This window comes from Diospyros lotus, chromosome 1 (assembly GCF_014633365.1).
Source record: "Diospyros lotus cultivar Yz01 chromosome 1, ASM1463336v1, whole genome shotgun sequence".
Lineage (NCBI taxonomy): Eukaryota > Viridiplantae > Streptophyta > Magnoliopsida > Ericales > Ebenaceae > Diospyros > Diospyros lotus.
The window spans coordinates 39,129,916-39,156,924 of NC_068338.1; the positions used below are offsets into that span (position 1 = coordinate 39,129,916).

A 27,009-nucleotide genomic window follows, 5' to 3' on the forward strand; every position below is an offset into this window, starting at 1 on the left:
AAAAAATATAAAAAAAACTAAAAACAACAAAAAAATTATTTTAATAGTTTTCATTCAAAATAAACTCTAAACTCAAAACATATTTATTTATATTTTATTATTATAATAAAAAATATTACAAAATTCATTAAATTTAAAAATTATATTTTTTAATAATATATTAATATTAAATATTTCTAATTTACTGAATAATCACATTTATTGAATAAAATATTATTAAAAATTATTTTCAAAATTTTGAAAAAACGCGTTTTCTAATTTTCTATTCTGAGATATATTTTTTCAAAATAATAAAAAGAACGCGTTTTCAATTTTTTAAAAACATACTATCAAAACAGAAAACTAAAAATGAATTCAAAAGTCAAAACTGAAAATTGAAAAACAAAAAGAATGCAGCCTAAATATCTATTTTCCATGAATTAATGTCACGAGACTGTTGCTGATTAGATCTTTTTCTGTTTAAGCAGCATATCTTAAATGTAACAAGAACCCTTATAATCAACTAAACATAGGAGTTGTAGTTATCTGATTATTTTATCCATTATCAAGCACAGGGTGACAATTTTATCCATTATCTTAGAAACACTTGTAATCAATCTATTTCATAAATTCAACTGAAACATAACACCTTCCTTAAACTCTATTCCAAATGGTCTTCTATACACAATTCTGGCCAAAGAAAAACAAAAAACAAGAAGTAATCACATAGCAGGAGGTGGAGGGGACGCCGGAGGACTGATACTACTGCTGGTGAGGACCGACGACGGTAAGAGGAGACGACACTAGAGATAGAGGTGGACGACACGACGAACGTGAAGAACCACAGCTAGAGAGAAAGATAATGATTGAGGAAAAAGCTATTGGGCGGGTAAACAAAACATTGGGTCGCGCAAAGGAAATTAAAATAAATATTTTCTATTGTCCGAAAACCGACTTCTTGACATTTACCCTTTTAAACTGACGGGGGTTACGTTCACCCCCGTTAAAGAGGGTTGACAAAATGGCACTCAAAAATTAGCCTTCGCCTGCTTGCCCGTGTGCTCGAACTCACGCCCTCCATTGTTGGAAGCCCTCGAACGCACACGTGCAACCACTTAAGCTGCAAGTCTTCTCTCATTTATGTGTGAAATAATTAATTTTATATCAATCTCGAGTTCCAATTTCTGAAATTACACTTAGACCTAGAAAATTTCCAAAAACATTTAATCACCGCACAATAATTTTTTTTAAAGTCAAATATAAGTAAATAAAATTTTGATGATAACAAAAATATCTTTATAATATAAATACATTTTTTTACTTATGCAAAAAATAAATTTATTTTGAATGAAAGATAAGTTATTTTTAGACATATTTCCTTATTTTGATATTTTATATCTCAAAAGGTTATGTTTGAATTTTCATATCTTAATAAATGTATTTTTACTCATGCAAAAAATAAATTTATTTTGAATTAAAGATAAGTTGCTTTTAAACGTGTTTTCTTGTTTTGACTTTTTCATGTATCAAAATCTTATATTTGAATTTTTATATTTTGATAAATGTATTTCTTACTCATATAAAATGTAAATTTATTTTAAATTAAAGGTAAGTTACTTTTAGACATGTTTTATTTTTTTAATTATTCATGTCTCAAAAACTTATGTCATATTTTGATAAATATATTTCTCAATCATACAAAAAGTAATTTTATTTTAAATTAAAGGTAAATTATTTTTAGACATATTTCTTTGTTTTGTTCCTCATTGTTTGAAAAGGCCTAAAGATTTTTTTGAATTTTAAATTTGATATTAACCCTCTAGTTAACGACTAGTTTTTTTGAAAGATATATATATATATATATGGTAAGTATAGAGGCATAAATGAGAACAAAATTGATAGAGCATTTAGACATGAGTGAAAAGGTTCAAAGTGTTGGAAATGTGCAGGCTGGTAGAATTCTTAACTATTAATGACTTATTTATAATTGTCTCTAATTATAAGTTTGTTATTTTTACTCACTTATTGTATAAGGGAATTGTATTTACTAGAAGTGTGCTAATGGTTGTAAGGGATAATATGTTAGTTCTACCTCCAATTAAAAGGTAGTGTTGATTCTTTTTAATGAAATTTTAAACTAAGTCTTGAAAGTCTCAACATAAGTATTGAGATAGAGGAGTAAACTTTTTATAATTGAATCTCTATAAATATTCTCTTGTTATATGTGGTTGTTTGATTTTATTGTAATTATTCATATTGCAATCATCACATATTAATATTTAAAATTCAAGAGCTTTCAACAAGAGCTAAAATTATTAATTTTTAAAAAATTTAATTTACCCCCCTCTTAGGTATTTTTCTATGCAATAATTTTAATTCTACCCATTAAATTTCTCAAACCCACAAATCACCAATAAATTATAAATAAATAATCTTAATCTCATAAATTAGCTTTTTCCCAAAATACTAGAATGTTACATTTCTTATTTAGATAATTGATTATATGTTAGTTCTAATTCTAATTAAAAACTAATGTTATATTTTTTCTAACGATACCTCAAACTCAGTCGTGGGAGAGAGGGCTAGGTTTTTGAGAGTCGAACCTTTATAAAAATTCTCCTATTCTTTGTGACTGTTTGATTTTATTGTTCTTATTCATATTGTAATTACCATTCAACAAAATAATAAATTAAGAGTTTTCAACAAGAGTTAAAATTATAATTTTTTAAAAAACTCAATTCACTCATTTCTTCGGTATTTTTCTAGACAACATAAATAAAAATAAATTATAAATAATGTACAACTGATAAAATTTTTATCATTAAATGTTGACAATTATAGATAATAATGTACAACTAATGGTACCTCAAGCTCAGTCTTGGGAGAGAGGGCTAGACTCTTAAGAGTCGAACCTTTATAAAAATTCTCTTATTCTTTGTGATTGTTTGATTTTATTATTTTTCATATTGTAATTACCATTCAACAAAATAATAAATTAAGAGTTTTCAACGAGAGTTAAAATTATAATTTTTTAAAAAACTCAATTCACTCATTTTTCGGTATTTTTCTAGACAACATAAATAAAAATAAATTATAAATAATGTACAACTGATAAAAAAAATTTCATTAAATGTTTACAATTATGGATAATTATTAAAAAATTTATTAATAAAATATTTTATGTTCAAATTTAAGTTTAATTCTGAAAATATTAAATATATTAATATAATAGACATTAATATATATATATATATACTAGGGATAACCCGTGCCTAAATAATCAATCAATGAATATAAACATGTATTAAGTTGAAAATCATTTGATCATTTTTAATGCCATGACTTTAGTGAAATAAAAATGGTCAAAATATGGATACTCTGTTAGAAATTTGACAGGGTATCCTCTAAAAATAAGATGCAAGAAATATATCAACTTGTCTACAAAATTTATATATTTCATAATCATAATCAAATCATGTCATATGCACTGAAATCTTACTATGTATTAATTACCACAACACAATTCTTCCTATACAAACAACTATATTAATACTTGTAAAAGTGACAGACAAAATAAACCTATAATTTTTTTAATCACAGACTAATTTAATCACAAAATAAAATAATATAAACTACTTATAAATCAATCGCTATCTCAATGAATGAACAAAAACCAAGCAAGAGGTCAATAATTACATTTTGGGTCATTAAAAAAATTTGCTTAATTCAAAAACCATGTAATGAGAGAGTATCCTTTGAAAATGTAAATTGAAATCAAAGTAAAAAAGTTTCAATTTTTTGGCAAAATATACTTTGAAAATATGATACCACAAATATATCAACTTATTTACAAAACTTATATATTTTATAATCATAACCAAACCATGTCATATGCATACCGATTATCATAAAACATCGTAATATTAACCATCATCATACCTAAATATGACTATTTACCAATTGTTTTGGGCATCAAAATAATAATAACCATTGTTCTGCCTATTTTCAACTATTTATCATTTATTTACCATTGCAAAATAAACTCATAAATGTGCCTAAACATAAATAAAATTAAAGAATGACCACAAAACGTAATTATATAAAGTACATTTACAAAATGGGTCATTCTTTAATCTAGTTTGTTAAAATGGGTCATTTATCTACATGTCATTGTAAATACTCTCTCTCTCTCTCTCTTCTTCACAGCTTTGAATGTCATTGTATCAATCCAAATTCACATCTTCCAACTGGGAGAATGAACAACAATCTAGCATTTATAAAAATAGTTAAATTTAATGATGTCATTGATTTAAGTTTAATCCAGAATCTCATTGATTTCCTCTCTAGACTGAGGCTAAAACTTTTTTAAACTAATAAAATAGTCTTAACATATACTAAATAAACCTCAAGAGGTCTCTCCTAAAAATAAACCTGCATAGACAATCAGTAAAATACTAATTACACAATCTACCATCTAATAAACAAACAAACTGTGAATAATATATGAATGAAATGAAACTCATCTTATAATTTGTTCTAAGTTGTCATTAATCTGTAAAAAGATGCATGAAAATAAAGTGAAATAAATATGTGAATATGTTGCGGTGTCAAAAAAAAAAAAAAAAAGAAATAGAAGAGGTTTAAACTTACATGACCAAAAGTGGTGAGATTGTTCATTTTTCAATCTTGTGAGTCTGCATTGGTGGTTAGTACACTATGGTGGCTACAAATATAAGAAACAGAGAAATAACTAAACATGCAATTGAAAATATAGAAACTATTACCCACACAATCTTGCCTTAGCAAAATTATTTATCAATACGCGTAAGAACGTAATAATATCGATCGTGTAAGCAAGTTAAAAAAAAATAGATAAATACACTCCTTATGCAATAAACAAAAATAATTTGATAAGTACTAAATATTCAAATAAAAACTTGTAATAATTGGAGGAAGACTCAAAAGTACTTTTAACTTTAACACATTCAACTAAGTCTTCACCAACATATCTCAATCACAACACATAGCAATGAACGAAGGTCTTGAAATACTTATTCACTTGCCCAACTCAAGTATTAATGTCTTGAAATCCCTTGTACAAACTACTTAACCCAAAAATAAGATTTATACATAACAAAAGGACACAAAAAAAAGTACCGCCCTTTTCCGAGGACCAATATTTTATACCAAGGTTTGCTCTATTTTAATGTTGAGGTGTGGCACAGATGGTATGATACAGAATATAGGGTTCAAATGTATTCTAGGCAACCATGGGAAGATTATATATTTGCCTTGAAAATATGCCTTTTGTTCATTTGGTATACATAGGTAAGTAATGATGTTAAACATATGCTTTATGCTTTATTATTTTTTTTCTATTAGTTAAGAGTGAAGCTGAAGACAAATCTTCATGGCCTTGAGACCTTGTGCATTCCTATTCCCTTAATAGAATTTGGGCGGAACACCAACGACAACCCATGACAAGATAGACTCAAACATCAGGTCACTTCCTAAGTCATGTAAATAAGCTCTAATTCATTCAAGTCAATAGAAAATTTAGCATGGATATCAAATGCTCACTTCAGAACCCAAATTTAGCTTTCTCCATCTAAAACACCCCTTAAACACATACACACACATGCCCTCATAAACATAGACAGTCATATATATACAAATAACAACAATAATAGAGCTCGGATGAAGCAAAGTGGATCAATTACGTACCTGAACTCTGGAACCTATATTCAGCTAAAGAAACCTTTTCAGGCCACTTTGGAACCTATATAAAATCAAAATCCAAGGAATTATGCAAAAATCAAACGACCCATTACCCACATAAAACCAAGAAACCAAACCGTGTTAGTCATTTTTTTATTGTACATCAGTCTCATACTCATTCACTTTGCTTCATCACTAATATATTCCACCACAATTACATATATATTAGATCATGAACTTACAACACAATGTGGGAAGGCAAGTTCCAAGAAAATCCCAATCTTGCCACAAACAACAAAACAAAAGATTAGAACTTGCTACACATGCCACATCCATACCCTAAAACTTAGGCTAAATTAAGCAATTCAAGCCCCCCAGATTCCGATGCAACAAATAGTAGTAATAAAATCACGTAAAAATTTAAAAAAAAAATTAAAATTTACAGTTTTGGTGTTTTTTTATTTAAAAAAATTCAAATGTTGTACTCGATAACACTACAAGAAAAACGAGATTTAGCGACGGATTTTTAGCGACGGAAATGTTCGTCGCTATTTTGCAACGGATTTGCGATGGATTAATTTTTTTTTTTTTTTAGAATTAGCAACGGATTTTAGCGACGGAATATTTTTCCGTCGCTAAAAAAATAAAAAAAATTATTTTTTTAGCGACATAAAAAATAATCCGTCGCTAATTTTAGCGACGGAAATAATTTTCCGTCGCTAAATTTTAATAATAATAAAAAAACAAAAAAAAATTATATAGCGACAGAATTTTTTTCTGTCACTAATTTTAGCGACGGAAAATATATTCCGTCACAAAATTTAAAAATAAAAAATTAATTTTAATATTAATTTAAATATTTAAATTTTATAAAAAATTAAATATACATTTAAACATGAGATGAATATAAAAAAATTAATTTATAAAATTTAAATAAATATATTAATATTAAAAATTATAATATTGCTAAATTCTAACTTTATCAATTAATATATTTCATGTGTATAAAATAAAAAATATATTAAATGTATAATAATTAATTATTTGTAATATTTATTAAATGTGTACAAAATATAAACAAAACTACATTTGAAAAATAAATAAAAAAATTAAAAATCATAATATTATTGAAATTTTCTTTATTTTAAATTTTAGAAATCATAAAAATAAAACAATATTGAGGAATTACATTATATAAAAAGGTGTCTAGGAGCTATTTGTCAATTTCTTATTTTTTATAAATAGGAGAATTTTTTGCAAAACTAAAAAGTTTAAAACTATAATATATGAATGACATTGTGTACAAGACCGTAATATTTATTAAATATGTTCAAAATGTAAACAAACACTATATTTGAAAAATAAATAAAAAGTTTAAAAATCATAATATTATTGAAATTTTCTTTATTTTAAATTTTAGAAATCATAAAAATAAAACAATATTGAGGGATTACATTATATAAGAAGGTGTTTAGGAGCTATTTGTCAATTTCTTTTTTTTTTTTATAAATAAGAGAATTTTTTGCTAAACTAAAAAGTTTAAAACCATAATATATGGATGACATTGTGTCTTATAACAATATCATATGTCATTATCTAATATATAGACATTGTAACACAATTAAATATACAATTAAGTCATTCATAATAAACAATTAGGGAAGTGAAATGTATTGATTAAGATAACAGAGTATCAAGATAAGTTCGGAATGATTTTCGAACGAAGATATGGAATGGTTTCCTCCTTAATAGTTATACTATAAAAAAATTATAGAGGTTAATTTTTATTTTTAAATTTTAAGTGTTATGTATAAAACATTAATGTTGACCAAGAAAAAAATAAATATATCGCTTTATTATTTATACTCTTTAATTTTGTTTTTGAGATATAGATGAAATTCAGCAATTTGAAATTCGTTTAGTATAATTTTTATTTATAAAAAAAAATTAATTTTTTAAGATAACAAACTATTAATAAATAATTCAATATATAAAATTAATTTATTATAATTATTCGATTTATAATATAATTAAATTTTTAGATAATTACAATAATATTCTATTTAAATTATTGAATAATAAAATTTTATTTAAATTACATTATTTTTATCAATTAAATAATTATTTTTATTATTTTTATAAAATATATTATTTTTATTTAATTAATAAATATTAAAAAAAATTGAAGAGGCGGGAAACTCCCCCGTCTCTTTCATAACCAAATCCCCCCTCCCTTCTCCCCCAAAAACCCTAAGTCCCCCCTCCCCCAAATCTCTAACCCTCTCTCTCTCTACCTCTCTCTAGCTTCTCGCCCCCGTCCTCGCCCCCACTTTCGCTCTCTGCCTCGCTTTCCCCCCGCTCTAGCTCGATCTCACCTCTCGCTCGCGGCCTCGCCCTCGCTGTCTCGCTCTCGCTCTGGGTCGCTGCTTCGCCCTCGCCTCTCGCTCGCTGTCTCGCTCTCGTTCTCGGTCGCTGCTTCGCCCTCGCTCGACCTCGCCTTTCGCTCGCTGTCTCGCTCTCGCTCGCGCCCTCACCCTTGCTGTCTCGCCATCGCTCTCGCTCTCGCTCTCCCTCGCTGCTTCGCCCTCAGTCCCTGCTTCGCCCTCACTCGATCTCGCCTCTCGCTCGCGGCCTCGCCCTCGCTATCTCGCCATCGCTCTCTCGCTCTAGCTTGCTGCATCACCCTCGTCTCTCGCTTGCTCGCTCGCGACTCACCCTCGCTCGCTGCCCCTCGCCCTAGCCCACATTGCAGCCCCTCGCCCTTGCCCTTGCCCAGGTTAATTTTTTATTTTTTATTTTGTAAATAAAATGTTAATTTTTAATTTTTTATTTTGTAGATATTTATTTTATTTTTTATTTTTAAAATTTGTTTGCAGCTCAGTTTAATTTAAGTAAATTTAAAGTATTTTCAGATGTTTATTTTTTAGATATTTATTTTATTTTTTATTTTTTAGATTTTTTTTGCTGTTCATATATTTTGTATGCTTTTTTCTTTTTTTTTGTGTGTTATTTTATTTATTTTCAGTCAATTATTAGAAGTGTTTGTTAGTATTATAATTTTATTCTATTTTTTATTATATTTAAAGTTTAAATATTTAAGTATTAATTAATTATCTTTTTTTAATAATTTTATATTTGTCAGATTGTAGTGTAAATATTTTTTTTATTTTTTAATTATTATTATTATTTTTCTTTATTTTTTATTTATAAATATGAGTTAGCGACGGATTATATTCCGTCGTTAACATTTTTTTAATTTTTAATTTTATATTTAAAAAATAAAAAAATTATTAAAAAATTAAATTTTAAAAATAGCGATGGAATATTCTGTTGTTAAAATAAATTTTAATTTTTTTAATAATTTTTTTTAAAAAATAGCGACGAAAATTTCTGTCACTAAATTTAAAAAAAAATACATTTAGTGACGAAAAATTTTCCGTCGCTAAATTGGCGACGAATCTGTCGCAGAAAAATATAGCGACGATTGTTTCAGCGACGGAAAAAATCCGTCGCTAAATTGATTTAGCGACGGATTTTTGGATTTAGCGACGAAAATATTCCGTCGCTAAAATCTGAAATTCTTGTAGTATAAAGAATAGAAGTGGTTGGTTGGAAATGTAAGCAATGAATAATATGCCCATTACATCCAGTTTTATATATTTTGGGTCTTCAGCAAACAGTTCAAGTATCATCTCAAATATTATTGTTTCGTTACAATCTATATAAAGAACCAAATACACTCACCTTTTTCAATGTCATGAAAGAATTCGTTGGTATTTGTCTGAGATTAACAGAAAACATCCAGCAAAGTCGCACCAAAATCCTCGAATCTCAATCGAAAACCAGAAATTCAAAATTTATTTTGTAAACAGAATCTAAGACACGATTCTTCATCTCTTTCCCACTTTTTTTCTCAACAACTAAAGGAACGGAACTAAATATAGCAAATGAAAACATAAAGAATAACCACTTAAATACTCTGCCCAAAACCCTGAAAATCCAAATCTCTAACACAAAACCACCTACTCTTTCCACAAAATTGATTCGTGCAACAATATCAGATTTCCCAACCAATCGAGAAAAATAAAACGGATGTAACAGACTTATTATTCATTGCTTGCATTTCCAACCAACCACTTCTTATACTTAATTGATATTTAAAATTAAGTATCTGAGGCTTATGCCAACTGAACTTGTTGTTTGAAGCATCCATATATACATGTGCCCAAAATCTCACATGCAAGCAACCACAAGTAACAGGAACAAATTAGAATTCAGAACATAAGAAATAAAAAAAAAAAAATTTCCAATCTCTTCCATTTACAAAATATAAATAAAATCATTTGGTAACTTGATATATACATTTTCCGTTTCTAACATTCAATCTTCACAACCACAAAAAAGTGCATCGATTTAGACGCTCAGATAACAATAACAGAACAAATGATCAGATCTAGTGAAGGACACATTCATTAGCCCTACCATTCAAAAATTTAACTATAAAAATGGCACTACCACTGTGTTTCAAAATTGTGGAAGCCAAGAAAATGAAACAACAGTAAATGTACTTATATATACATAAAATGTATGTCCATTAGTTATTTTATTTTCTTTGTATTCTTCTTTCCAGCCTATAAGCAAAATCCAAGCAAGGAGAACCACTACAACCCAATTTGGTGACTTAGAACACAAAAATGTTTTATAAACAATAAAAGCCAACACAAAACAGAACCAAATAGGATAATTCAACACACTCCATTACAAATTCCAACCCAGGAAAAGATTTTAACTTTATTTTTCGTTCCTTTTCCCTTGTTTACATAACTTTCAACAAAATCTCAAATGAAACCAAAGGGAAAAACAACCGAAAATAGAGAGCCCACAAATCAACTTCCATTCTTCAACTCACCCTAAGCAAATTCAAATGCACATATTAACATAGAGAGCCCACAAATATTTTAGCTTCCAGGTTAAGAATCCGACCTTCATTCTCACTTCCCTTACCTCCTTTTCAAATCAACCAAACAAAAACTCAAACCCACACATTAGCAAATAGAACCTAGAATCTTAAACAAACCGCTTAGTTAAAAACACAAATTCAAGCAAAACGAAGCCACCGACAGATTAGGTGTAACGCCCTATTTTTTTTTGGCGCGTTATAAATTGGGACAATTTCGGGACAATAAATTTTTTTTTTCAAACACTAAGGCTAAACCACATCATTACCTCGAATCCGTCCCAGAATTCTCAATCATTTTTCTCGTAAGAGAATCACTATATACATCAAATGCGGAAGCAAAGATCGAAACCTGATATCTTAACGTTGATCATAAATCAAATCTTACATCTTCAACATTTCTCAAAACATTCAGAATACATGAGCTACATACATTTCATTCTTCATGCACTATGCTAAGTGCCGTTTCATGCCTCATTTATCCTTGAATCTGCTACAATCTCCACCTGAAACGTTTGAATATTCTAGGGGCAAAACCCAAGTTAGATGATGAATCATCTAAGTAAGGGTACATAATGCTATGTCATGTGTGTATGCAATGTCTTCCCTCGTAGGTGTCAACTGCACCCCTTATGCTACCTATCATTTTAGCGGCCCCTTTCTTTCGAAACCGAGGTGTATGGGTGCACCATTGGTAAAGTAGGGGTGCTAGTTCGTACTCCCTACGGCCTCAAATGCGAGTGATCAATGATATCAACGTGTATTTATGCATTTCATAGTCATGTCATGGATGCAGTCTACGTGTTGGATACATATCAGGGCATGTCAATATGATGTAAACATTTTCGAAGAACATAAACTAAGTATTTTCCATAAAACTAACTTTAATTGAGGAGTATCACTTACCTTCTCAAGCTTATCAAGCTATCTCGATATCCGTGCCTTTCCTCGATTTGCATGCCAACCTCAAAATTTGCACGAGTCTCTTCAACTTCAGCCTCAAAGTATCCTAATCACCATAATTATTTAAATAAACATTAAAACCTATTTTTTCATAATTTCTGAAATTTTCTATAATTTTCTCTCTATTTCTTCCTATTTTTTCTTCAATAAATCCAGATTAAATATTTCTAAAATATTTTCTCAAATATTTCACTATGATAATTCATAAAATAATATTCTTGAATTTATAGAATTTTCTAAGAAATTTTACTTACCTTAACTTAGCATCTCAGATTTCCTCGATATGCGTGCCCTATCCTTGAAACCCTTGCCCGAGCTGTTTTTCTCACCAAAATCTCTGAGATATCACTGAAACATAATTCTCTATTTTTTAGAATTTTCCTGGGATTTTTTTGACAATTTTTTCCATTTATTTTTTTATTTTTCTTCTCTTTTCTTCCTTCTTTTCTTTTCTTTTCTTCTTCTTCTTCTTCTTCTTCTTCTTCTTCTTCTTCTTCTTCTTCTTCTTCTCTCCCCTGCTTTCCGCCTGCGTGACCTGCAACTCCCATGCTTCATCTTTTTTTTTTTTTAATTCTTCTTCTTCTTCTTCTTCTCCTCTATTTCTTTTTCTTCTGCCATGGATGCATGGCGAGCTCTGCCCAGTCGCCGCATCGCCTCACTGCCGGCCCTGCCGCCGCCTCCTTCGGCCGCGGCCGCCCTCAATGGCTTTCCTCGGCCCCTCCGGAGGCTACTGTTCGCCCTATCGACGCCGACTGCGTTGCGGCCCAGCTGCTGCAACGCAGCTTCGTGGCTGCCATGGCTGAAACCAGCCATCCCGGCCGCCTCCGATAGTCTTCGTTGTCGCCTTCGACCGCCTCCGCGTTGCTGCTCCGCATTGCCACTAGCTCCCTAAGTTGCCGCTTGCAGCAGCTACGCGGCTTGATGCTCGCGGCCATGGCTGCTGCAAGCTGGTTGCTTCCAGCTCTCTCTCTCTTTCTCTGCAACTTTTTGTTGCTTGCTCTGCCCAAATCTCTCAAACTCTCCTCTATTTATAGCCAACGCCAATCCCCTGCCCATTTCTCATAGCGTGCAAATCTAACCAAAGTTTGTAGAGACGTGGCTGATTGCAGTAGGGGTATGGGCGAAGCTTGCAGAAGCGTGGCCATTTTCTTTGCGTGAAAATCTTTCTAAATGTTACAAGGACATGGCTGATTGCAAGGCATGGCTGATTGCAGCAAGGTATGGGCTTAAAAGTTATAAGGCATGGACTTATCAATGCATGGAGATTTGTGGAGGTATGAAGGTTGCAGCACTGCTACGTACATATCAATATACATATATATATAATGTTATATATTTTATACTATATTAATAACAATTTTATACATTTAAACTTCAAATTTTATCATAAATTTATCAGAATAATTTTCTAATTACAATAATATCCTCAAATTCTGAATTAATTGACATTATAATACTGAAAACTCAAAATTAATAAATTTAAAATTACTTGATTTGGACAATTTTGCCCCAATGTCCTCGCTAGGCTGTTGATTAATCCGAAACCACTGAAGGTTTGCTCATTATGCAAAATCGGAGCCCTCCTAGGGTTCTATTGATTTTTCGGGAGTCTCCTACAACGATTCGGTTTTATAACCTAAATGGCAGCTGTATTTTAGCTGTACCGAAAACTGTTCCCGATCCGATTTCTTTTGATACCATAAATCCTAACTTGGAACGCATATCGAGACCCTATCATTTTTCTTAGACAATTTCATTCCGAGGCGTTCCCTGTAGTTGATTCGGTACCTGAAATTGCTATAAAATTAATTTTTCGGTATTCTAAACCTATCGAAATTACGTGGCAGCCTCATACGAACATGGGGTATTACATTAGGCACCAAAACTGGCGACACAGAGATCTCTTCACGAAAAATAAGAGATTGAAAGTACATACACAAAAAGAGAGTCTACAATGGAGAAAATTTGAGAGATTCGCTTACAAAATTTCACTCTGCCGATGGCGGTTCTGGGCTGAGAGGGGGTGGTAGCGAACGGTGGAAATGGAGGGCGATGACAGCAGTTCAGGGCCGAAAGGCGGTGGCGGCCGTTAAACCTTGATGTATATCTCGAAGTGGTCCTTCAACTTCTCTTTGGTGGTCTCGAGAGGGGGTTGCGGCAACGATGGCGGGGCTAGACCGAGAGGGGGTGCAACGAACGACGGAGGGAGGGGCGACGATGGCGTGGGTGGGTGGGTCTGTGATGGCTACTAGTTCGAGATGGAGAGATGAGATGGGCGGAAGGAGAGATAAAGTAAGCGGTGTGGGGGACAATGGTGGTGGTGGCCGGCTTGTAGGAGAACAGAGAGAGGATCGGAGATGGTGGAGCGGCGGTCGATCGGCGCAAGGCTAACCGGAGAGAGAGACAGATGGAGAAGGAGAAGAGGGAAAGAGAGAGGTAGTGAGTGAGGGAATGGGAGAGAGGGATCGCAGAGTACTGGCGTGGGTGAGGGGTGGGTGTGAAAGAGAGAGAAAGAGAAAGGGGCAAGACAAAAGGTAGTGAGAGTGGGCGGGAAATTGAAATCTGAAAATTGATCCAACCCATTCATTTACACTAAAATTAATTTCAGCTATAGGATTAAAAGACATTTTCAAAAACAGTCATCCCTTATTATATAGATATATGTGTGTATGTGTTAAATATATAAACATATATATATATATATATACTATGAGAAAGGCAACGGATGGAGGAGGTGGCAATAGAGACGACGGGATGGAGGCTGCAATGGGCTGGAGAATGTTTAAGAGCAAAGAGAATTGGAAATATGAAGGGCAAAATCATAAAATATTTTGTCAACAAAATAAGCTAGTAACAACGTTTTGATAAAAATTGAGAGAATCTTTTTTAAGACACCGTTAAAATAGTATTTAAACTCAATAACGTTTAATTTTTTTAATTTTTAATAAACGTATAACTAAATAAGTTAGCATTTAAACTAAATGAGCAATTTATAAACGATCAAACCAGTGAACCAAACACACCCTAAATCACAAAGCTCTCTACGCTCTAAGGGTATAGGGCCAGAGTTATTTTTACACTTAATCCTATCCTTTACATTTTAAAAGTATTATTTCACAACTAAAACTTATGACCCTCAAATTTTAAAAAAGAAACTTTAACTTTGTTACCAAACACATAGCAAAACCCATCCTAAATCCACCCTCTTACCATTCATAATTGTTCTCTTACCATTCGTAACTGTTACTCAAGCACACTTAACCCCATCTCATGTTACAACTAAAACCAGTTACTTGTAATTTCGAAAAAACAACCTTACCTTTGTTATCAACCACCTTCTAATCACATACTGATGGAAGAGAAAGTATCCAAAGATTCACCTATTCTCCCTATTTGATTGAACCTTTGAGGAGTAAATACAATGACACAACAAATATCATAATATATGGAGTACAAAAGTAAATTAAGTAAGAACAAAACTTCAACGCATGAGACAAGCAATTTTTAGTGTGAAAAGCCCCTTCTAATGTGAAAGGGTAAAAACCATGAAACTTAATGGTCCACTTTAAAAAACTTCACTATGAATAATAAGGTTCTACAAGTGATTGTTCAAACAATAGCAAGTACACAATCTCAAATCACTTAGCTATCATGAATAACTTCAATGAATAACACAAAAGAGAGACTAGAGAAATATAACCGAAATTAGGCTATTGTTATAGAGTACAAAAATAGAGTTGTAGAGTTCAAATAAATGATCCAACCACTTAGATTGAAGTTTCAAATGTCCTCTATCTTTTGACCAAAAATCAGTCCAATCGGAACACGAATGACGCTCCAATTTGTAAATGATCAAAAACTATTCACTATTCTTCAATCCAAAAAATTCTAGACAGCAAACCCTCTGTTTGAAAACCAATAACTGGAGCTTCAAATCTCAAAACGTTAATCTGACCGTTCAAAATAAAGAACCAAATGTCTTCTACAAAATTGACCAAAAATTAGTAAAATTGGACCATAGATGATATCTCAATCGATCACTTGATCAAACCTACACACTCCACATATTCTTCTCCAAGTCTCCTCTCTTCTCTCATTAAAAAACACACGGCCACCCACCCACACACACCTCTTCTCCTTTTATATTGAAATTTTAGAAACCCCTAAGGGCCTTGGCCTTCTTACACATGGGCTAAATAAGTTTTGAATTTCTCCACATAGAAATGGACCCAAAAACCAACACTTACTACCAATGGAATACTTTCTACAGCAACATATTCCATCATCATCCTCCCTCAATGTACAACATGTTCCTGCCTGCAAATTCTTAGCTCGAACATTCTATGTTTGATCATCACAACAAACACAAAGACTGGTCTAGGTACAATCAAGCATCCGATTGGAAAAGAAGGAAAAATACAATCACAATCCTCAAGAGCCCTAACTTGGTCCCCCATTCCTCCATTCATAATACTTACGCGGCTCAAAATCAATCATTGGAGAAAAACAGCCACCAGCTACATAAAATCATAACATTGTGTTCCAACAATAACTTTAACAATTGCTTAGAGTAAACCCAATATCAGATGAAACAAACCAACCAATGGTTAAGCAGAAGGCATTATACAACTGATGTATCAACTAGGAACTAGACCAATTTGTTTTCCCGCAAACACTAACGTACAGGTGTAACATCATACAAATGAGAAATCAGAATGGATAAACCCATACCCATAAATTTTATACATACCGCTCACAAGGATTTATGTAATTACCTGAAAATATCACATAATACATTTAGCACTCACATCCAGTTGGCCTCTATTGACTGCTACCTGCAACATCAATGGTGTCTGGCAGGTATCTTCATGCCATAGAGAATTCCCGCAACGCATCAAAAAGTTGAGTTAGTAAATTCAAAACAAATACTGTGCAAGTAAAATCAGTTTCATTCCTAATCTCATTTAAAGTGGCTTGCACTCTATCTTCAATAATTACAGAATTTACATGATTGCAGAATATTTGACAAGCCGATAAAACTCAAAAAGGAATTATTTCCTTAGTAGGCAATCACTCTAGAATAAGATATGAAATTCTGGGATACGACACCTATTCGTTCCAACCCAAAGGGATGGTCGAGCGTGAACTTGCAACGGCAAGGGATGGGCTCCAACAATCAATCCATCGGGGGACGATTGGCACCTACAAGTACTCTGACGCTCAAGTGAGTAAGAGAGTAAAATAGACAGAGTATCAGCAAACAACAAGAGAACATACATTGCCTATGGGAGAGTTGGTTTATATAGAAGAGTATCAGTAGACTACAAGAGAATATACCTTGTCTCTGGGAGAGTTGGTTTATATAGAAGGAGGGGAGGCCCTCCTGCATACATACGTCGTGCGTTTACATGATGATACACTACAAAAAATCAGCATTTTAGAAACAAAAAATTCCATCGCTAAAACATCAAAATCCGTCGCTAATTTTTTTAGCGACGGATTTAGTGACAAGAACCTTTCTGTAATTAAAAACGGCGTCGCTGAAATTTAGCGATGGGAATTTTTTAGCGACGGAATTAGAGATTTGGGTTGTACCCATCACTAATCAATGATTTTTATTAATTTTTATTTTATTTTTTAGCGACGGGGATGAGCCCGTCGCTAAATTTTAATTTTTTTATTTAAATTTTTTTATTTTTTTTATTTTTTAGCAATGGCTACTTGTAGCCAAATTTTAATTTTTTTATTTCTAATTTTTATTTAATTTTATTTAAATTCTTTTTAGCTAAATTTTAATTTTATTTAATTTTTAACAATAGGATTGGCCCCGTCGATAATTTTAATTTTTTTAATTTAATTTTTGTTTTATTTTTAGCAACGTAGTTAATCTCGTCGCTAAATTTAAATCATTTATTTATTTATTTTTATTTTTTAATGACGGGTTGACCCGTCGCTAAATTTAAATTATTTTATTTATTTATTTTTATTTTTTAACGATGGGAGTACCTCTTGACTAAATTTTAATTATTTTATTTTTTAGCGACGGGTGTACCCGTCACTAAATTTTTAGTTTTTTATTTAATTTTTTTTATTTTTTAGCGACGGATTGTCCTGTTCTAAAATTGTAATTGTTTATTTAATTTTTTTTATTTTTTAGCGATGGGAATCTCTCTGTCGCTAAATTTTAATTTTTTTATTTAAATTTTTAAATTTTTTATGACCGGCATACCCCTTCGCTAAATTTTAATTTTTTTATCTAAATTTTAATTGTTATTTAATTTTTTTTTATTTTTTAGCGACAAGATTGGCCTCGTTGCTAAATTTTTAATTTTTTTTTATTTTTTAGCGATTGGTTGACCTGTCACTAAATTTTAGTTTTTTTATTTTTTAGTGACGAGTTGACCCCATCGCTAAATTTTAAATTTTTTATTTAATATTTTTTATCTTTTAGCGACGGGGTTGAGCCCGTCGCTAAATTTTAATTTTTTTATTTAATATTTTTTATTTTTAGTGACAGGATTTTCATCGCTAAATTTAGTGATAGGGTTTCCGTCGCTAATTCCATCGCTAAATTAAAAAAATATTTAAAAAAAGTAGCGACGAAAATTCCGTTGCTAAATAATTCCATCACTAAATTATGTCACTAAAATACATTTTTCTTGTAATGATAGGACTGGACATCTAGTGCTAGAGCTTCTTGATGGCGGTATGGTGCTGATGAGACTGTCATTAATTGAGATGGGATTTACCATTAATGAGAATGAGATCTTAACCGAGTATGGGAGTATCCAGCGTGTGGCTGTAATGATGTTGTTGCGAGGTGGCGCAGAAGTAAGATCAGGCTATTGTCTAAGGGTCGAGATTGGGCCGCGAGTCAAGGGTTGAGATCAAGCCAGGGGCTAGGGGTCGAGATTGGGCCGAGAGCTAAGGGCCAAGATCTGGTCACAGACTAGGGGTCGAGATTGGGTCACGAGTCAAGGGCCGAGACTAGGCTGCAGGCCAAGAGCTGAGATTGGGTAAGGGATTGGGGGCTGAGACTGGGCTAGCACGGTCCACAACCATCCAGGTCGGATGCTCAAAAAGTGAGTATTCGAGGTAGAGAAGGTGGGTTCGAGCGATTTTGTTGTTTTGACTAAGTTTGTAATCTCATAAGTATGGTGTACTCGTGAAGAGAGGTGTGAGGGTTTCTTGTACTAATTTATAAACGATTTCTAATGAATTGTTCTCAAATCAAGGCTGGATGTAAGGTTGCTCACAGCAATCTAACCGGGATAAATTCTTATCACTTGTGTGATTTAGTTGTCTCTTTTTCTATCTTCATTATTGCTTTAAATTCTGTTGATTAATTTAAATTTAGGTAAGAGTGTATTTTATATTTAGCTGAGATTAGACTGATCCTATCGAGAGTGTATTTTATATTTAGTAGAGATTAGACTGATCCTATCGCCCCTAACCATAACAGAATATATAGCAATAACAGACACAACACAAGCAGCAGGCAGCCTCAACCCAACCCGTTTGCATAGCGAAATTCTATCTGTAGCCCGTAAAATTACTCTTCACAGCCCACACCTTGTAAAATTCTTCATTAATTTTAAAATTCTTATTTTAGTCCCACAGCCTATTATCTCCTCCAACCACCCCCGACTGTCGCCTCATCTTTCTCTTTCTCTCCCATACCATAGACACACAAACATATATGTATATGTATATATATATATACACAGGCGACAACCATGATTGTCGACCCACCGTCATTAGCTGACCCCTCTTCACACACACACACAAAAGCATGGTCGCGGCCATGTCAACAATCGGGGAACCTAGGGTTCCTTGACTAGCCCGAGCCGGGGAACGGTGGGTTCCCCGACTACTAGCAATCGGGGAAGATGTTTTTTATTTTTTAATTATAATAACATAAATTAAAAAATAATACAAAATAAATAAATTTTAAATATCTGCATTTTAAGTAATTATAATTTAACTAATTTTAAATTTTAAATATTGTAATTAGGTGTTGAATTTTTAGTACTTAAAAAAAATTTAAAATTAGTTAATTTATCTTATTAAATTACTTAATGATACACATATCTAAAAATCCTATCATCATTTAAAATATATTTTTTTAAATATATGTATCTTTACCTAATTCAATAAAATAAAATAATTAATTTAAAAAAAATCAATAAGATAAATTAATTAATTTTAAATTTTGTTAAGTATAAAAAATTCAACACTTAATTACGATGATTTAAAATTTAAAATTAGTTAATTTATAATTACTTAAAATATAGATATTTAAAATTTATTTATTTGTATTATTATTTTTAATTTTTTATTTTATTTTATTATAATAAAATAAATTTAATTAAAATAAAACCATCTTCCCCGACTAACGGTCAAGGAAGCTAGTTCCATGGCCGTAGTCATGCGTGTGTGTGTATATATATGTGTGTGTGTCTTAGTGGGTCGGCCTCTCTCCCTTTCTTTTTCTTTTTACGATGGTCACTAGGTGGGTTGGCTTTCATGGCCGTGGCCATGGAATCGTGTGTGTGTGGGGGGGGGGGTCAGCCATGGCGGCCGACCTTTTCTCTTTCTCTCTTCTCTTTGCTACGGTTCGCGACCATTGAACACAGAAAAAAGAGCAAGAATGTGTGTATGGAGGGTCAGCTAATAGCAGTGGGTAGGTAGTCATGAATATCGTTCGTGTGTATATATATGTACACATGTGTTTGTATGTGTATGTGTATATATAGTACGGGACAAAAAGAGAGAGGTGAGGTAGTGATCAAGGGTGGTCGGAGGAGATAATGGATTATGAGGCTAGAATGAGAATTTTAAAATTAATAAAAATATTTACAAGATGTGAGTTATAAAGAACAATTTTACGGATGGGGATAGAATTTTACCTTTGCATAACACCTGTAGACTATTTAGGCAACAGAAAAGCATCAAGTCAACAAAGTGAGGGAACGACCCTAGATCCATTGTAGACCAACCTAAAAAGTTAAATTGGATGAGGGATGACTGTTGGAGGGCTATGTGTCATAGGCGGGCGAGCCATTTGAGATAAGTCGCCAGAAGGATTGGCCCACGCGCTTGTCACGTGCCAAGAGTTAACCGACACATGACGACTCCAGCCAACCTATGGCAACTCCACTCGAACTCGCATCCCTCAAATATGGAAACGTGGACAAATTGAAAGAAAATAACAGTGCTTCTCTTTCCTCAATTTATCATTTTTCCTCTTCTTATTAGATTTTTTAGGGCATTCCACAATCTTCTTCGACTTTCGAAGCCGATAACATTTCATTTAAATTTTGCATTTTTCATTTTTTCTTCGTTCCAGCTTAGGCAAGTGCCTATGGTACTCAACACCACACCACATCAGAGGCAGTTGCCTAGGCCGCATCTAAGTAAAGGGGCTTCGCCTGACACCTATCTTACACGAAAACAAAAATGAAAATGTAGAAATAGATATTTTTTTAAAAAAATAGACATAAGTAAGATCCGAAATAAGAATGAGAAATATTTCAGAAATATTTCGAAAATAGGAAAACGGCTCTTATGAGATGTTTCCATATAACATAACCTAACACTATGAAGTAATAAATGGCACTTTGTGTCGCCCAAGCATCTAGGCGAGTGCCTTTCTCACCTTTTACTGCACTGCACTAACCAACAACAACTTGAAAAAATATTTTTCTACAAGCACTTTGTAAAACAATTAGATTATTGTAATAAGCTATGCTACCCCGTAAAAAAAAAAAAAAAATTAGGAAGCCTCAATGGTGAATAACAAAGTTACAAGTATATCTAATTGAATGCCTTACAACATGCTTTCTCCACACACAACTTAAAATTGAAAGTCTTCTTTCATGGTAGAAAATGTTTACACAGATTTGGAGTATAATCATGCCAAAGAAAGTAGGATTTCATGTATCAATAACCCAATTGACCTCCATGAAAATTGGTAAGTGACCCCTCTCCCCAAAAAAGAGTTGCTCCTGGTATTCAAAATAAATGCCTCTGAGTAGAAGGGGTAAAGAAACAAGTAGATATAAATATTTCCAATAGATCATGAAATGATTAATCAAGACTTGGTGCCAAACCCAAGACAAGAAAAAAAAAATAATAACATCCAACGACAACAGACTTTGCAGCTACAGGCAACAGCTCAACTTGAGAATTCACAAATCCACAATTTTAGCGATGATGAAGGAGGTGGCGGTGGAGGCAACAGCTAGAGATGGAGGCTGCGATGATAGAAACTCCGGGTTCGACCGATTCAACGACGCTAGAATAGTCGACGCCTGGGATGAAGGGAAAGATGGGTTTCTCTTGGTACTTGCCCAGAATTTGAAGATAATTGGCGAAGTTCAGGCTGGTGGCCCTGATTTGAACTCTGAGACGTCATTGGGAGAATTCAGTTCAGGGATTGGTTGAGCCATCGAGAAGGCCAAAGCCGAAGCTTCCGATGAGTTCGAGGGCACCGTGGGCTTGTCGTTTCTCCGGAACAACAGAGGCTCCTGTTGGGAATAATGGACTTCGAGGAACAAGGATGTATAAGACTCGAGGCGTGATAGATATCATTGACCAGATAATTTTCATTGCTCAAATAGGTGTAAGAGATAAAGTGGTTATCCCCCAAATTACAACGAGTCCTTCCAAATATGTGAGCACTCAAGTGATTTGGGAACAAATGGAGAGCAAGATATAAGTCGAAAACACAACAATAGTTAACAATAACAACAAGATAGAGCGTAAACAAAGAAAAGAATGAGAGAAGGCTTTTCCATTTTCTATCTGACAAGTGTAAGAATGTTGGAGTGCGATTTTGTTCACCCCTTTAACCTTCAGTGTTTTTGAGGGTAAAAAATAACGGAACAACAGTCAAAAGTATTGAGGGTGATGATCATCCCGTTAAAGAGGATGAATAAAATTGCACTCAGAATATTATATAAGTAGAGAATATGACTGTTATAATATCCTTTATAATATTTGAAATATTAATATTTTACAACACCTTTATTGGTGATGATATAGATTGATGGAAGCTACGATGATAAAAGTCAGCAATGGTAGAAGCTATAGTAATGTTTAGTGGCAGAGACTCGAAGTAGTTGAGTTTTTTTAAGAAAAAATTATATTAACTTCTTGAACGAAATAAGCTCTCAACAATTTTATGACAAAAGTTTGGGCAATTTTTTTAAAATGTTGTTAAAATAGCATTTAAGTTTGACAGTGTTTAACTTTTTTTAATTTTTAATAAATATATAATAAAATAAGTTGTACAATGTTTAAATTTCAATAACAAGTTATAAGCTGTCAAAATGGAACGCCAAACACCCCCTTATGCCAAACAACCAGTTGAATATTTCTTTTGGTCATTTGACCTCATTTTTTATTATTTCAAATTTAAAATTCTAAATCTAATATTTGCTCATAATTATTGAACCATTAGTATTTAGATCTCAATTTGCCATCGTTTTGTACTTGTGAAATAAAAAATGTAAATATTTCAAATAACAAAATTAAAATAATATCATTTCTTTATTTATTTTCCCATCTAAATACAATCTTAATTAATTGGTTTCCTTTCTGAGCCAAAGCCTGCAATGCCAATCCTTCCGTATCAGCAGGTTTAAGAAATTAATTATATAAAAATATCCACAAAAGGAAATTAATTAAAAATTCAATTATATGTGGAAAATAATTTATTAAAATTACAATTATTTATTTAATAAACATACACACATATATAAATTCACAAAAAATTCATATATATAGTTCAATGGAATAAGAAATATTTTTTCTCGAAGGACCATTATTGAATCTTATTCTGGAAGGGAGCAAAAAGGTTTCCATTTTCAATAATAATAATAATAATAACAACAATTTTCTTTTCTCAATAATGATTAAAAATTTCATGCAGCAACATTGATGTTTAGCTGAAAGACACCTTTAATTCTTGTATTTTTAAAAATAACATAACAACAACAAAAAAATATTAACTTTCTTTACCTAACAACAAAAAAATATTTATTGCATTATAATGAATTTCAAATAAAAATCTTGTTATTTTTAAAAATATAAAAAATAATTAATACATTAACAAAATATCAACTTGAAATTTATCCTAATTAATAAAAACCATCACAATGCTAATGTTACCCATTAGAGTTATGTTATTCGTACATGGAGAGTTTTATATGAAAGTTTACACGTGGATGTTCTAACGATAAATTAGAGGATTTATCGCAATAAATTCGCAATATTATTGTTGGTTCCTAATGATGGCGAATAAATTTCAAGAGGGGGGTGAATTAGGATTTGAGTAATTTTCGATAATTTAAAACTTTGTTTGATGGCAAAACACTATGTTTCGAAATATGGGATATATGTTTCAAAATAAACCTTTCTGTTAAGTATGTTTTAAAACCTACTATATATGTTTCGAAATATATCTCACTGTTTTAGCTAGTTTCGAAATATAGAAAGTATGTTTCGAAATATATTAGTTTGTTTTGCTAGAATAAAAAATCTTTAGCTTGTATTTTAAAATAATAATCTTTGGCAAAGATGATTTACATAAGTAAGAATATACCAAAGGTGTTTGTATATCAAAGATATACTTATATGAATATGTATAAGTTTATGCTCAAGAAAACTATTTTAGTCTTTGATAACAAAACTTATGAAAGCATGTGCAATAGGTAATAATAATAAGCGAAAGCTAAAGAACACTTGTACACAAGATGTATAGTGGTTCGACACCTACCTACTTCACTACCTTTAAGCTTACTCACTTGAAGGATTTGTCAATCTCAATCACTTTTACTAGTGATCAACCACAACAAGGGTTTTACCACGGTTCACGCCAAAACCTTACAAAGTGAGTTTTTACGGGCTTAACTCAAATCTAGCACCAAGTGAGTTTTTACGAGTTTAACTCAACCCTTATACCAAGTGAGTTTTAAGGCTAAACTCAAACCTTTGACACAATGAGCTTTAGGTTCAACTCAAACCTTTACACCACAATGAGTTTTAGGCTAAACTCAAACCTTACAACAATCAAGATAAATAAAGTTTATCTTTACAACCCAACAAATGTATAGCAATAGAATGCCTTACCAAATGGCTATACAAACCTCTTAACTTGAAGTGAGGAGAGCTAGAAGGATGAGACTTCGAATTTCAGCTTACTTCTCCTTTTCACACTTGCAATGCACGAGAATAGAATGTGTGTAGATCTTCTTGAAAGCTCAATCAAACATTTTAATCACCTCTTGTGCTTGAGTGTGTGTCTCTAGTGTGTGCTCACTTGTTCTTGCTTGTTGTCTCTCAATTAATCTCTTTTTGTCTTCAAATACCTGCTATTTATACCAAGATATAGAAATCTAGCCGTTTTACAGCCGTTAGAGACAAGACAAAAAAGTAGATTTCGAAACACACTTAATAGATTTCAAAACATCACAATTTTACACACAGATTTCGAAACATACAGACTTTACAGCTGGATATGCACCAAGAGACAGCAATGAGTGGGAGATATAATTTATTCCCCACTAACACATAATAATGATCTCCACTTCAAATTTGAATTTGAATTTTGCAAGCCATGGAGAATGTATTAAAAAATGTTTTGAGAAACTTTTAGATAAATATTAAAAATGCAAAGCAAAAAGCTCTCGGATCTCTGCTGACAGAGATATAGGTTTCGAAACATACTATCACAGGTTTTGAAACATACTTATCTGGAAATGAGGTTTCGAAACATACCATCATAGGTTTCGAAATACACCTCTCTGGAAATGAGGTTTCGAAACATGATATATATGTTTCGAAACATAGTTCAAAACTTGAAACAAATGCTAATACATAGATGTTTCGAAATAGCATATGCACTTGAAAACATTGAAAACCTTTTCAAAGAGATTTCGAAACATGCATAGAAACATGATATATTTTCAGAAACATTTGCATGAAAGCACAATCCACAGCATGTATACATCACAAGTAAATATCCTCATTTTATTTTATTTATATTTTACCTTCCATTTACTTTAATACATAAATGTAAATAACGAAGTACCCCCTATTTGGATTCAATAAAAATATCTAGAAAATCAAAATCTAAAACAATAAGAAAGTAGATTTTGGGTTTTAGTACAAACTTACGATTTTGCGATTTTACCACCTCCAAAATATATACTTTTTATTTAATGAAAAATTCATTAAAAATCGTCTTAGTACTAGTGAATGTTAGATATCAAAATACCAAGAAATAGTTTTCTAAAAAGAAAACATTTTCATATATATCTCCTTATAAGGTGCTAATCTTTCAAACTTAGTCAATTTTCACAAAGTAATACTTGATATTGAAATTGATATATGTTAAAAACCACACACTTAACACATGACTTATGGATTAAACCAATAGATGTTTTTCATCATTAAAACTAATATACAAAAAGTATAATAACAATTCTCTATACTCCTCTCTCTCTCCTTCCCCCTTCAGCAATCACTCGTCTCTATCCCTTTTTCCTCTCCAGCACTGCCTCTCACAACGTTCTTCTTGTCGTCGCCTCCACCTTGTTGCCCATCGCCCGCGCGCTACCTCGTACTCGTTGCTTGATGCCCACTGCTATATCCTTGCCTGACTTATCGCCACCACTCATCTTACTCTCGCCTTCATCACCCGTTGCATCCTTGCCTTTCACAGTGACAGTCGGCCAGGCAAAGATGCAGTCAGTGACGATGGTCGACAAGCAACGAGGACGAGGGTGAGGTAAGCAACGAGGGTGAAGGCAAAGCGGGTGACGGTCAACCAGGCAAGGATGCAGCAGACGGCAACAGTCGGTCAAGCAAGATGCAACGCAAGTGAAATAGCAAGAGGCAACAACGGGCGACAATGGCGAAATAGCAATGAGCAACGAGAGGAAGGTTGTGAGAGGCGATACAGAAGGAGGAAGGGGAAAGATTGGAGAAAAAAGGGTAAAATAGTCATTATAAGAGGATAGAAAATGACAAAATAGTCATTTTAAGTCCCTGTAAGCCCTAATGTGAAAACTTATTTAGATAAATAGTATTGTTTTACCCATTATCATGCATGCAACCCCCACCTACCAATATTAAAGGATTAGCCATTTGTAAAATTACTTTATTGCGCTTCAACAAGCCCCATAATAAATCAACCCCCACTGAAAGGTTCAGGTATATTGCACCCGACTAGCCAAAGTTACTCAGCGCAGGCGCAGGGATGAAGTTTCTATCTGCTTTCTTCCTTATTTTATTGGTAAAAATTAATTCCCAACTCAACAAAATTTCTCCATACATTATATGTAACATTTCATTGTTATGTATATAAATCACTCATCATCTTCTCC

The 27,009-nt window shown here is 32.3% G+C and overlaps 3 protein-coding genes and 1 long non-coding RNA gene across 7 annotated transcripts in view; 1 reads left to right on the forward strand and 3 right to left on the reverse strand.

Moving 5' to 3' along the window:
- Nucleotides 1–27,009, forward strand: part of LOC127788473 (uncharacterized) — a 52,699-nt gene that overhangs the window by 24,899 nt on the left and 791 nt on the right. Inside the window, exon 1 of one of the 2 annotated variants that reach the window (XM_052316770.1) lies at nt 26,801–26,918. The exons of the other annotated variant lie outside the window; for it this stretch is intronic. Coding sequence (XP_052172730.1) covers nt 26,883–26,918 — 36 coding nt within the window. The 5' untranslated portion in view covers nt 26,801–26,882. Of the gene's footprint in view, nt 1–26,800; nt 26,919–27,009 lie in introns of those variants that run through there. 2 annotated transcript variants of the gene reach the window in all.
- Nucleotides 1–27,009, reverse strand: part of LOC127788418 (BURP domain-containing protein BNM2A-like) — a 74,791-nt gene that overhangs the window by 22,741 nt on the left and 25,041 nt on the right. The window lies entirely within an intron of this gene.
- On the reverse strand, nt 10,948–12,600 carry LOC127788478 (uncharacterized). Its single transcript, XR_008020401.1, has 3 exons — nt 11,872–12,600; nt 11,561–11,663; nt 10,948–11,178 (listed from the first exon to the last, which is right to left on the reverse strand). It is a non-coding gene; the product is annotated as an uncharacterized LOC127788478 (long non-coding RNA).
- The window catches only part of LOC127788462 (ras-related protein Rab7), a 69,193-nt gene continuing 58,552 nt past the window's right edge, over nt 16,369–27,009 (reverse strand). The window contains exon 7 of the mRNA XM_052316750.1: nt 16,369–16,481. Coding sequence (XP_052172710.1) covers nt 16,439–16,481 — 43 coding nt within the window. The 3' untranslated portion in view covers nt 16,369–16,438. The remainder of the gene's footprint in view (nt 16,482–27,009) is intronic.